At 35.2% G+C, this 12,891-nt stretch overlaps 1 protein-coding gene across 1 annotated transcript in view; it reads left to right on the top strand.

Annotated features, from left to right (window-relative positions):
- Positions 1 to 12,149, top strand: part of LOC119079057 (A-kinase anchor protein 9-like) — a 34,751-nt gene extending 22,602 nt beyond the window's left edge. The window contains exon 10 of the mRNA XM_037186862.1: positions 11,945 to 12,149. Coding sequence (XP_037042757.1) covers positions 11,945 to 12,054 — 110 coding nt within the window. The 3' untranslated portion in view covers positions 12,055 to 12,149. The remainder of the gene's footprint in view (positions 1 to 11,944) is intronic.
- The last annotated feature ends 742 nt before the right edge of the window (positions 12,150 to 12,891 follow it).

Below are 12,891 nucleotides of genomic sequence, written 5' to 3'. Positions count from 1 at the left end.
ATAGTGCTGATCCTGATGCGTGCAACAGTGTCGATTTGAATAAACACAAAATTACGTAATATTCGAACAAATTTCATAAAATTAAGGTACCAGCGCCTAAGTATCCACACCACTCAACAAAAAGTACTCCGTGAGAGAGCGAGCTGTCAAATAAACAAAGAAAAAATTGAAAAAATTCAATTTTGTCTCTCACACGGAGTACTTTTTTGATAAGAGGAAACTAAGCATTAAAGTATAGTTTCCACTTAAAAGGAGCACTCCGTTTAGCCTCCGTCTACATGACAGTTGTAAAATAGAACAAAAGAACTCTCACGCAAACGGAGTGGAAATTGAATTTATAAACAAGAAGAATGTTTGAGGTGTCTCAATGCAAGCTGCAACGTCCTGAGGATTTTTGTATTTAACAAGGAAAATTTACAAACCCCTCAAGGGGAAAATGGGCACCAAAACCCAAAAAACGAAAGAACAAATTCTTGATTTTTCGAAAGTCTACTGTTACTGTAGGGTAATTAGGTACATAAAGGGGTCGCAAAGTGACGTACTGATGTGAAAAATAGATTTATGACAGTGGAAATAGCGGTTTTGAACACTGTGGCGGCCGTGACGCAAGTCCTTCACACTGAAAAATTTGACAAGAAAAAAATTCCGTACGACTGAGTAACACTTATACACAATTTTTTGGACTTTTTAACCTCCGCTCCTACCCACCACTTATTTTATTTGTAATCGGGCGTCCATACGAGTTCAACGAGCTATCACACGCCTCATAAGGTTAAGATATTAAATTTCCGAAATATTAAATTTCAAAACTTTGTATGAAGAAATTGATTTCCATACATTTTGAAATAGATGAATTTTACCAACCTGTGAATCGTTTTTGGGATTTTTTGGGAATTTAGGGATTTTTAGGGAATTTTAGTGAATTTTTTGGGAATTTAGGGAATTTTGGGAATTAATTCCAAAAAATTCCCTAAAATTCCCAATTTTTGTTTTGTTTTATAATTAAGGGAAATCTACACATGGCTAAATTGTTGCCTAAATTTTGTGGCAAAATTATAATTATTTTGATGATAATTTTGGACTAGGATTCTTTTTAGAAAACGTACGACCATCCTTTGATGTTTGTGATGATGTAACCTCAGTTCGAGAAAGCTCAATATTTCACGAAAATTGACACATATTTTGAGTTTTCTTGGGGGTAGGTTACATCACCACAAACATTTAAATTTTTGCTGAAAGCTAACATATTTTAACACCAAACGATGTTTGTACTTTTTGCAAAAAAGATGCGACTCCAAAATTATCATCAAAATAATAATAATTTTGCCCCGAAATGTAGGCAACAATTTAGCCATGTGTAGATTCCTCTTAAATACTCGTAAAACCCTTAAGAACTATGAACAAGCAAAGAAAATAATTTGGGATTTTTTTTTGGAATTTTAGTGAACTTTTGAGAATTATTTCCCAATTATTAGGCTCTGAAAGGTATAATTCTCGTGGATGTACTTGCACCAGCCAGGGCGTATACTCTACTTGTAGGTCCCAAAGCCGACATTAGTACAACATTAGAATAATTTAAAATAAAGGCAGGGTAAATTAAAATGATAGATTATGAAGATTTTTGGAGTATTGTGATTTGAAAACGAGTATAGAACTAAATAACAAGCTTTCGATCGATTTGTATAACATTCACAATATTTTTTCGGCGTATTGAGCTTGCGCGCGCACGTTTATGCTTCGAAGTCGAGCTTATGCGTGTGCATTGAACTCTAGCTGAATGGATTTGGCCGAAATGTATAGGGTATGTCAAGGACGTAATTCTAAGAAACTAATTTGAAGGAATTTTCATAAAAGCTTAAAAAAGTTTGCGTCACAAGTGGCAGATGTTGAGGAAGGAAAATTTTTATAATTGTGAAATATATTGCTTTAAAGAATGGAATTCAAACGGAAGAAAGCCGAATCACCCGCCACTTTTTGACGCAATTTTTTTTTTGTTATAATTTTCTTACTAAAATTTGTCGGGTAAAATTTTTGTTGATAGAACTTTCGCGTACTTTCATCATCAGCTGCCATTTGTGACGCATATCTTTTTGCGTGTCGAATCTGTAAGCGTCACCTACACCGATATCAGTCCTTTTGCAAGTGGATAACAGGACTTGCGTCACACCTCCACTGTAAGTGGTTTTGGGCGATATCAGCTCTTTTGTAAGTTGTGATTTTTTAGAATTTGGTCGCAGATAATAGACATTGTTCAGTTTGAACGAAAATATTCTTCTTACAAAACTGTATTACTTTCTCTTTGATCTGAACCTTCCAGCTTTCATTTGACGAAAATCGAAAATATTACGTAATTCAAAAATTTGACGAAAATTGAAAATTTGACGCTCATAGCTCCCAAATAGACGACTTTATAGGAAAACCATGAAAGACGTGTCGACTGAAATCTGAAACTATAAATTTGTCTTTTAAACGAACTTTCAATCTGCCATATTTTCTGAGTTATAGGTCCCATATCTCAATAGCTTAACACGCTTATAGCTCCGTAATTATAAGCTTTGATAAAAAGAATTACGTCCTTAACATACCCTGAAAATTTCAGCCAAATCCACCGGTAAATTCAAAAGTAAGAAGCGGAGGGAGAAAAGTCAAAAAAGTTGTGTATATGTTCCTCAGTCCTACGGAAAAAAATTTTTAATCAAATTTTTCAGTGTGAACGGACTTGCTTCACGGCCCTTCACTAACGTAGGGTCATGATTTTTGATTAAATTAATAATTTTAACAAAATATTTTGGCCAGAATCGATAGACTCTCCACTCATACCGTTTCGTTAGATCTTGAATCTAGCACCTTGACCCTGTACTGATGAGTAAACTAATATTAGATTTTCCAAATATACAGATTCCAATTAATCCAAAAAAGATGTCGACTAATTTCCTTCGTGATGAATTCACTGACATTTTACGGAAGTGGGTAAGTAAATGTATAATGAAGGTCATCATGGGCGCGCGTTAGCAGAGCTCCCGTGACGCAAGTCTCATTACTAGAATTTAAAAAAAAATAGTCGTATTTTCGGCACTGCCACTTTGTGACGCAACATTTTTTTTGTAAAATTTTCTTTCTGAGTTCTTTAGGTAATTTTTTCTTGTTACGTTGTTGCATGCAAGCGCAGAATGCGTAACCTACAACGATATCAGTTGTTTTGGAAGTATGCACTGCACAGGGACTTGCGTCAGCTCTACTCTTTTAAGAGTTTTGAGTTTTGACTGATTAGATCTATTGTGACAAAGGCTCTATACCAGGCAAAAGTTGACCGATTTTTAAACGTCGGATTCGTTCCTTACATCCGCCGTTTATACAATGACAACAAATGAATGAGGGTGATATGGATGTTTATTGTACGCGAAATTTTTGAAAACGCAAATGACTTTTGTGGAAATTTTTTTATTTTTATTTTTTTTAAGGTATTTTAGGTATTTAGAGTGATATATATTTGATCACCCTAAATACCTAAAACCTGAAATACCTTAAAAAAATAAAAAAATTAAAAATTTCCACAAAAATCATTTGCGTTTTCAAAAATTTCGCGCACAATAAAAATCCATATAGAGCCTTTGATTGTGATCATAGTTATTTTAATCATGTAATTTAATTATAATTTATGATTGAAATCTCTCTGTTCAATTTGTTACTTTTATGTTCTTTGATAGTAAAAATATATATTTTAAGGCAGCTAAGATTTTTGAGAAAACCGTTGCCGTCTCAAGCGTCAAACCGCCGGGACCGGACTGGGGAAACATTGGCACCAGGAAAATCGAGCATGTGTTCAGAAGACTTTTTCGATACACCGAAAGCTTGGAACAGAAAATGGCCAGTCTACAGCCAACCCTAACCGAATTCCTAGTTGCCAATTTCCCGAAAATGAAAGTGTCCTGGGAAGTGGATGGTAGTCTTAACCTCGTTGACTACGGGGTAGTGTATGGATTGCTGACTTATTTCGTATGCTGCAGAATGGAAGTTGAACTGGCGATGAACGAATTTAATGAAATGGACGACGACCGTCGGAGTGTTGTCAGTCGATTCTTCCAACAAATAGTGTCAGCCAACGAGCATCAATTGACCAAAGATGATATCGTTGGTTTCATGGAAAAAAGTGGTTCGTGTATAAAAACAGAACGCTTCGACTTTTTGTACATTCTGGATTATATATTTTCTAGTTTTACAAATCACACATGAGCCACCGGAAAATTCGATTATTGAGGTTGTGTCAAGACCGCCTATGACAACTGCTGAAGAGCTGCTGAACAAATTACATGCTGAGAATAGGAGGATATTGGCAAGCCTCAACACGGAACGAGATTTGTGGGAGTTTGAAAAAAATGACTTCCAATTGTTAATCGAAAATTCGAGTAAGATCACATGGAAAAGACCTTTTTTTTACATTAAATTAATTTTATCCGATCTTACTTCAGACAAGGAGCATGAAAGGCTGAACCGTTTAATTGGGCAGTTGAGAAGAGAGATCGCTGAGTCTCTCAATGAAAGCCACGAAATCGAGGTAATAAGACGAGTTGACGCAGCGTTAAAAAGCATTTCGCACTTTCCATTTTGAGTTTCTATCACACTTACGGCGTGAATTTTATTGAGCACTTCGATTGCAAATGAAAGCCCTTTTCGTTCGAGGTCCATCACAGACTAAGCTCAAAGATGAGCTAATTCGGTCGAGTGGGTCCAGGAATAGGGTCGAAGAAGTGACGTTTTTTGCTGGCTTGAAACGGTTTTTCTCGTTTGGAAATTTACAAATTTTTAGGCTGAAAATTTCGACCACCTTTGCACACATACATATACACATGCATATATATATAATGAAATGTATGGGTTCCAAACAAAAAGAAGGTCAAAATTGGATCATAGAATCGGGAGTTAGGGTCCACGGAGTGATTGGGAAACGGGCAGCCGTACTTAGAACGAAGTGTCCAGTATTTCGTGGTTTTTGTTTGTTTGAGAGGTATTGAAGACCGCGAAGTGTTGGTATGCTTTAACAAAATGGCCGCAAGCCCCATCTTATTAAAATCTAGAACTCTGTAAAAATTGCTGCAAAGTGGGAACTGATTGATTATAGATCATTTTCATGACCTTGTAAACGTCAGACACGATCCCAACTGTCAGACATGTCGAATAATATTGAATGAATTGAACGAACGATTTTCATATAAAAATCAGTAAATTGAACGCAGTTAACGTCAATTGATTGAGGTTAAGGACTACTTGATGAAAAATTAAGTGGGGTTACGTTGACAAGTACCGTATAATGAAAATGATCTATTAGGGAATGCAATACCGGTTTCAATACCGGTACCAATACCGGAAACACTCAATAACGAATACCAGTTTTGACCAAAGAATATCGGCCGGTATTAACATAAATATATTTAAAGAAGATTTTTAATGACTCAAAAATTTGGAATGGTTGTAAGGCAATCTTACCATTTTAACAACTACAATATAAATTTCAATTAATTAAATCTGAATAACATCAAGAAGAAGCCTACATAGCCTAGTGGTTTCTGTCAAATTATTTGTGTATTCTGTTTTTGAGATTTAAGTTTCTGTTTATGCAATGGCTAACGCAAACTCCAATGCTTGAATAAATGTTTGAAATGACATGGAGGATAATAATGTCGAGAAGGATCTAGAAAGAAACTTGCTCTACAGCGTGGAGTGACTTTAATAGAATTGATAATATAAAAAACCTTTAACGTTTGTTCGATTTGCAAGAAATCAATTAAGACTCACGGTGAATCGATATCTGGTCTTCACACACATCTTAAATGAAAGCACACCTTCTCTTCGCCACCTAATAACAAAAAATAAAACGACCCTTCACATAGCACTAGATGTAGCGATCGATAAAGTTATCACAATTAAGTCAACTGCCATAAATTTTCGAATTCGGAGAAGTTTCCACTAAAAATAATTAGGCGATAGTCGAACTTATTCGAAAATGAAGGCAGACACAGCCACAGACTACTTTTATCAAAAGCGTATGAATGTTTCTTGCTGATCAAGCCAAGTAGTATAGAGTTGAAGCGTTTTCTGTTTGTAACTATTTATGTAGAAAAATCCGTTCAGACAAAACGTTGAACATAATGTGTTTTCTTAGGGAAGATTAACGTCTAACATCTTGACATCCTAAATTGTTAATGAGCTGAACTAATTAATATCAGGATTGTCGGAGTAGCTCAAATAAAGACAAAATTGAACTGAAAACGAAATATATTGGCAAAAAGAAAAACAATTTTGTCTTTATTTGAGCTACTCCGACAATCCTGATACCTTCACATCCGTTTGTATAAGAATCTTGTACGTTAAGTTTAAGTAACTAAGATTTGAAGAAAAAAACAAAAATATTTGTCACGAATTTACTGAATATTTTCACGATTTTCTTTAACTTTCTCAAGTTTTACATAATTTTCACAATTTTCTTGAAATATTTTCGCGAATATAGGCACTGCATTGTGTAATTGTGGTAAAATAAGTTTCAATACGAAACTTTACAAAGATGAAAATTTATTATGACCGTACTGGTTTCACGCAGATAATTTTCTTAGTCGCTACTAGATTGATCAAATCAATTTAATTGCTTTGATATTTTTACTCAAACAATAAGTTATCATTAAAGCCAAAAATTCGGAAAATTTCGCGAAAAATATTGAACAATAATTTCATATTTCTGTTTTAAGCTCCATTTTCACTCACTCGTGCTTTTAATTCAGCTATCACTAAAAAATTCTAATAAAGTCGAAGCATTATAATTTGATCGATTCTACTCATTTAATTCATTTTTAAATAGTTGTAGTTTTCAAAGAAATCATTTAGAAAACATTACAGTATAAAAGCTTACACATTAGAGCTGTTTACTTGCGGTAGACCTGCGGGTAATCCGTTCAAATGCACATGTCTAAACTTTGATACTGTAATGTTTTCTAAATGATTCCTTTGAAAACTACAATTATTTAAAAATGAATTAAATGAGTAGAATCGATCAAATTAGAATGCTTCGACGTTAGTGATTGCAATTGTGAGGTGTGTGTTTTTTTAAATAAACTGCGCTGCAATACTCATGCATGTTAATAGTTCTCTTGTTTTTCATTCGAATATAGATAGCAACTAAACGTCTGCAGCTTGAAGTAAATGAGAAAAGAGCGGTAATAGATAGCCACCAAGCCGTAATAGATAGCCTACGTGTCAAAAATGAAGATCTTGAATTGGAAATCGAACGTGGCATCGATTTTGGGCATATCGAAGGTGTTTTATCTTTAAACATTGTAAAAATTATGTTATAAATAAATTAATATCTTGAAAAAGAGAACAAAAATTGGAAGACCGACCAAACTTCAATACAATACGATGACATCGGCATCCAGACGTCGATCGATGTTGCAGACCAGAGTCAAACAACAAATAACGATCTGACGCCATTAGAACCGGAAACCATGAATGACATATTTTTCAACGACCTGCAAGAGACGGTTCACCAGTTGAATGGCAGAATCAAGACATTGAAATATCAATTGAAAAGTAGGAAGTGAGTACATATAGTTGCATGAGGTACTGAACAATTAACAATTTTAATTCACAATACGTGCAGTTCGAACAAATACGACTGAATATCTGTTTTCAAAGTATAATTTCTTTCATTCGAAGTCTGTTTTGCCGTTTGTGCATAGTTGCAGAAATAAACAATCGAGCTTTACGAAAATAAATAAAATACCGGAATCTTGCAAAATATTTCACTTAAGTAGGGTTGCATGTGGTTTGGATGCATATGCGATGAAATATGGACACTCAAACAGTTCAACTTCTATTTCATCGTAATAGCATTCAAACCACATGCAACCGTATTTGGCCCAAAAGCGCATAAAATTACTTTTCAAATGATACCCCACAATGTACATGGTCGCATTTTGTGTAACTCGAGAAATTTCTGTAAGAACAGTGTAAGTCTTCGGTGGAAAACTTCAACTGCACATATTTCAGTGTCGATGAATTTTAAACCCAATAAGTCCCTATTCGGCTCAATAGTACGTGTAAATAGATTATTCTAATGACACCCCACACGACCCTGCACGGCTTGCACGTAGAGAAATTTGGTAAGAAAAGTGCAAGTTTTCCGTTTTTGACCACCTTTCACCAGCCACGCAGGCTTCGAAGAATTTTTTTGAAAGTTTTGGATTCTAGGGTCGAAGTCCTTTCTAGGTACATATAAAAAATTCTAATGGAAAATGCGTCCGATTTCGGCTGACCATTTTTCAAAAGAATCCCTCTTTTCGAGGTATGGAGAAAATTATCATTTTTCAAAATGTTGAATTTAGTACCTATTCTCTTGTTTCTCGTTACAATTCCATATGTAGAAAAGTCGCATCAAATCGGTTTCCATCTTATCTACAGATCGGCTGGTTTTAATACATTAGATTTATAGTTTGGTCAATATTGTGAAGTGTAAGAGTCAAAACTGTAAAATGTCTCGATTATATACTAACCATATCATTAGCATCATCAGTATTCGAACCGAACCTTTTTACAATCGCCTACCCGAATTATAGAAATCTGTTTTCCCACATTAAATCATAATCAGAATATCAAATTTGGCATTTTCTTTGCTTTTCTAGGGATCAGCATGCTGCCGAAATTACTGAAATAGAAAAAAAGTTCAACGATAAGAATGAGAAAGTTCGTCTTTACAAACTTGCCTTAAAGACTGAAAAAAAGAAAGTCGAAGATTTAACCGAGGACCGCAATCAACAGGTTAACAAGAAGAACGTTTTAGCCAGAAAAGTGAAAGTGTTGGTCAACGACAAACGTTTGATGATGGATCAGAAAAAACAAATTGCAAAAGAGTTGAAAGAAAAAATTCGTCTATATAACTATCTCAGAAAATATTTGGGTGAGTATCACACAATATTAAAAGAGAGCTAAGTCACTATCAGTATTTCCGAAGAGTCTTGATCACTCACTAGTTATTCTGTTTAAAACATATTCTTTCTATACTTTTATAGATGAGCATAGTGTGAAGAATCTTCTCCTGGAAGAGGTATTCAGACTCCAACAGATTTTCGCATTAGCAATGGGCTTAGGACGAAATTCGAAAGATGGTAAGGAACGATATTATTTCAAATACCTCTGCCTTAGCTCTTATTATTAGTTATCACCCTATCTTATGGACAATAAATGAAAAGTAACAAAATCAAGTCACTTTCCCGAGTGAAAAAAATCGATGAAAAATTACAAAAAAGTACACGAACAAATGCTTGATAATGTGCAGGATATAAATGCACCTCTATTTTCGACATTTCTTCATACAAAAACCGTATAATATACGAAATTGCCGGGTATGATAGTCTACTTTCATATACTGGTGCGATTCGTAAAAACAAAATGGCTACTAAGTGTAATGTTCGAAACAATGAATTAATGTAATTTTAATTGAGATGAAATCAAGTGCTAAAAGAATAGTATGTTACATTGGGTGCTGCGGAGGAAGTTCATTACATGAGGGATCAATTTGTAATACGAGCAGAACTCACAAGTGTGTGTTTGAGCGCCAAGGTTTGAAAACTGTTATTTTGACAAGGGTAACTAACCAAGTGAAAACAACAGTTTTCAAACCGAGGCGCTTAAAACACACGCGTTAATTTGCGAGTTCACAAATTGATTCCGAATGTAATGAACTACCAAGCAGCACCCAATGTATATAGTTTTAATGGATGCCCCTCCGGAAAATAAAATTACATGTATGTATGCGTCCCGAGGAACAACTACGAAAAAAAATTAGGCAAATACTTTTGCTTCTCACAAAAAAAGTCAAAAAAACAAACAATGTGTTGTTTCATTGAAACGTTACACAAACGAATTTAACTCACTGGCGAAATTGGCTCGCACACCACACGGGGTAGGGTAATCTCGCACACCACACAATTTCATGGTGTGCGAGATTCACCTCTAACTGGTGAATCTCGCACAGTCATGACTTTTCGTTACATGTCGTAAAAGGACGCATACTATGATCGCGTGTGCGAGATTCCCCGACACCCACCACACACACACACACACTTCTTTAAAAATATTGATCCCAAAAAAATCAGTTGTCACAACGTGCTATAACAATATTGTAACAATAACACAATTGATTTGTTGACATTTTCATATGTGAACTGTTTTGCGAAGATGCTACATGCAAATTTTGTATGTTGTGTTGCTTTTGTTAATTCTGTTGATATTAAATAGTCATTTGTGTACCTGTTTCGGACGATTGATTTTAGGCAATTTCGCGGATTGTAGGCCGAACGAAGTGAGGCTTACAAGCGAAAGTGCCTTAAATCAACCGTCCCAAACAGGTGCACATGTAAGTTTTCATGCAGAGGGCCGGAAGCATGAAAAAAAAATTCATGTAAGGGGTCGAAAACCCGAGAAAAATCGCGAAACTCCCTCACTTTCGGCACCGACCAAAGCACCTAGCAGGGTAATAGAAAAAAATAAAGTAGTACTTTAATCGAAGTATGCGAATATTTCCATACCTTTTTAGCCCCGTACGAAGTACGAAGGGGCTTATAGGATTACGATGCCGTGTGTAATTGATGGAATTCGAAGCAGACGGTAAGGGCAAAGTGTTTGCCTATGTTCATAGATAACGAATCCGCAATAAAAATTTTGTCCGTCCGTCTGTCACGTCGATATCTTGAGTAAATCAAATCCGATTTCAAAATTTTTTTTTTCCCTGAAAGATAGTCAAAATAGTGAGGCTAAGTTCGAAGATGGGCGATTTTGGGTCGACCCTTCCGGAGCTGGGGCCCAATAAGTGCCTAACTGTTTTTCGACGATATCTCCAGACATTTAAGCACTACACTTGTAAGTGATACGTCAAATGAAAGGTATTTACAATACTGATCGACAAAAAGAAAGTTTATGGAAATTGGATGACCGACTCGTGAGTTAGACCCCTTGGTGTGAACTAGGTACAGGACGGCAAGCCGTTTTTGTTTGTAGGTTGGCCAAATGTGAACGTATTTAGATGGATTTTGCTTTATTAGATAGGTATTGACCGTACCAATCAGGGAAAAAAAAGTTTATGAAATTCGATTCACCGGAGCGTGAGCTAGGTCTCTTGGAGTGAGCTTATATGTGGCTACTCGGCCGTACACTGAAGGTGGTGTTTTTTGTTAATATCTCGAGTAAACTTTGACCGAATTTCAATTTTTTTTTGTTTGAAAGGTACTAACGAATGTAAAGCAGCCGTACTACTTTCCACCTCCTAACAAAATGGCCGTCGGCCGCCATTTTGGATTTTTGTAAAATCAATATAAATCGGTGAAAATGATACTTACTTAATTTTAGGTCAATTCGAAATTTGTGTTACATTTGAAAGGAACGTCGTACGGGGCTTCGTAATTGCGCTATGCGCAATCTTTAAGACGTACACATTTCATAAGAATTTTACTTTACCGACATTTACGGGCGCAGTAGGCTTACGGTAAGAGTAGGGCGACGGACGAACTAGGGTCACGTACGCAAGAGATGTACGGGTTTGTACGGGGCTCAGTCGCAGCAAACGCTCCGACTGTTCTTACGGCTCGTTTCTCATAATGTCATTGCAAAATTAACATTAGGTCTGCTAATGGTATTTTTGGTATCAAAATACTACTCTATTTGACGTGTAAAAACCTCTATTACCGTGCTAGGTGCTTTGCACCGACACCTGAAAATAACTATTCCCGATCGGACACAAAATGTGTCCATAGGAAATAAACGATTTTCGAGGGGGCACACATACATGTAATGTTAATTTTCAGTTTAAAATCCGTTTATTTGCCTGGCCGAACTCCGAACCTTTATGTCTAAAGTAGCATTCAGTTTTATTTTGTTATCTACATATTTCCTTTCATTTCAGAATTTCCCGAATTTACAAAGACCGGACCCCAGAAAACAATTGAAATGTCAGCAGGAGCATCGATTATTGCTGCCATTGCATGCGTTGTCGCAATATTTGCTTCGAAATGAGTTTGAAATGCATTCAGAATGCCTATTTATGAAATCAGTTCTGAATGTATTTTGTATTACAGTCGATAACGAAATAAAAATGTGTGATTTCAGTATACATAGCTTATCATTCTGTCACCTCACAGCTTTTAACGTTTTAGTACGTTTTCTCTCCCAGCAGAAAAAACCCAAGCAAAAAAGAAACCAAATCGAATATCGCAAATGTATTTAAAAAACGAACATTCGGGGAAATACTTTTTTGGGAAATCTTTTTTTGTCAGCAAAATTATTCTTTTTTTGCAGCAAAATTATTTTTTTTATCAGCAAATTTATTCTTTTAGTTCAGCAAATTTGTTGCTATTGTGACCAAATTTAATTCTTCGTCTGCAAATTTATTTTTTTGAAGCAGCAAATTTAATCTTATTTTGTCAGCACATTTATTTTTTTGCAATCTGCAAAATTAAATATTTTTTTAGCTATTTTTTAGCAGCAAATTTATTTATTTCTATCAGCAAAGTTAATACTTTTGTCAACAAATTTATTTATTCGTCATCAGCAAAATTAATTGTTTATTTTAGCTATTTTTTAACAGCAATTCTATTGATTTGCAACAGCAAATTTATTCTACTTTTGTCAGCAGATTTATTTCTTGTCATAAGCAAAATTAATTGTTTATTTTAGCTATTTTTTATCTATTTTTGGTGAAATGGATTTTCATATATTCTTTTCGTCACTAGTGGTGAAATGGACACCAAAACCCAATGCTTATCGAGCAACACCTCTAACCATTCGGCTATTGAGATATATAATCGCAGTGTAACAATTTTCAAAAGTTCATTTTTTGCAGCTGGTTGCAGA

This window comes from Bradysia coprophila, unplaced genomic scaffold, assembly GCF_014529535.1.
Source record: "Bradysia coprophila strain Holo2 unplaced genomic scaffold, BU_Bcop_v1 contig_297, whole genome shotgun sequence".
Classification (NCBI taxonomy): Eukaryota; Metazoa; Arthropoda; class Insecta; order Diptera; family Sciaridae; genus Bradysia; species Bradysia coprophila.
This window is presented reverse-complemented; position numbering and strand designations above follow the sequence as displayed.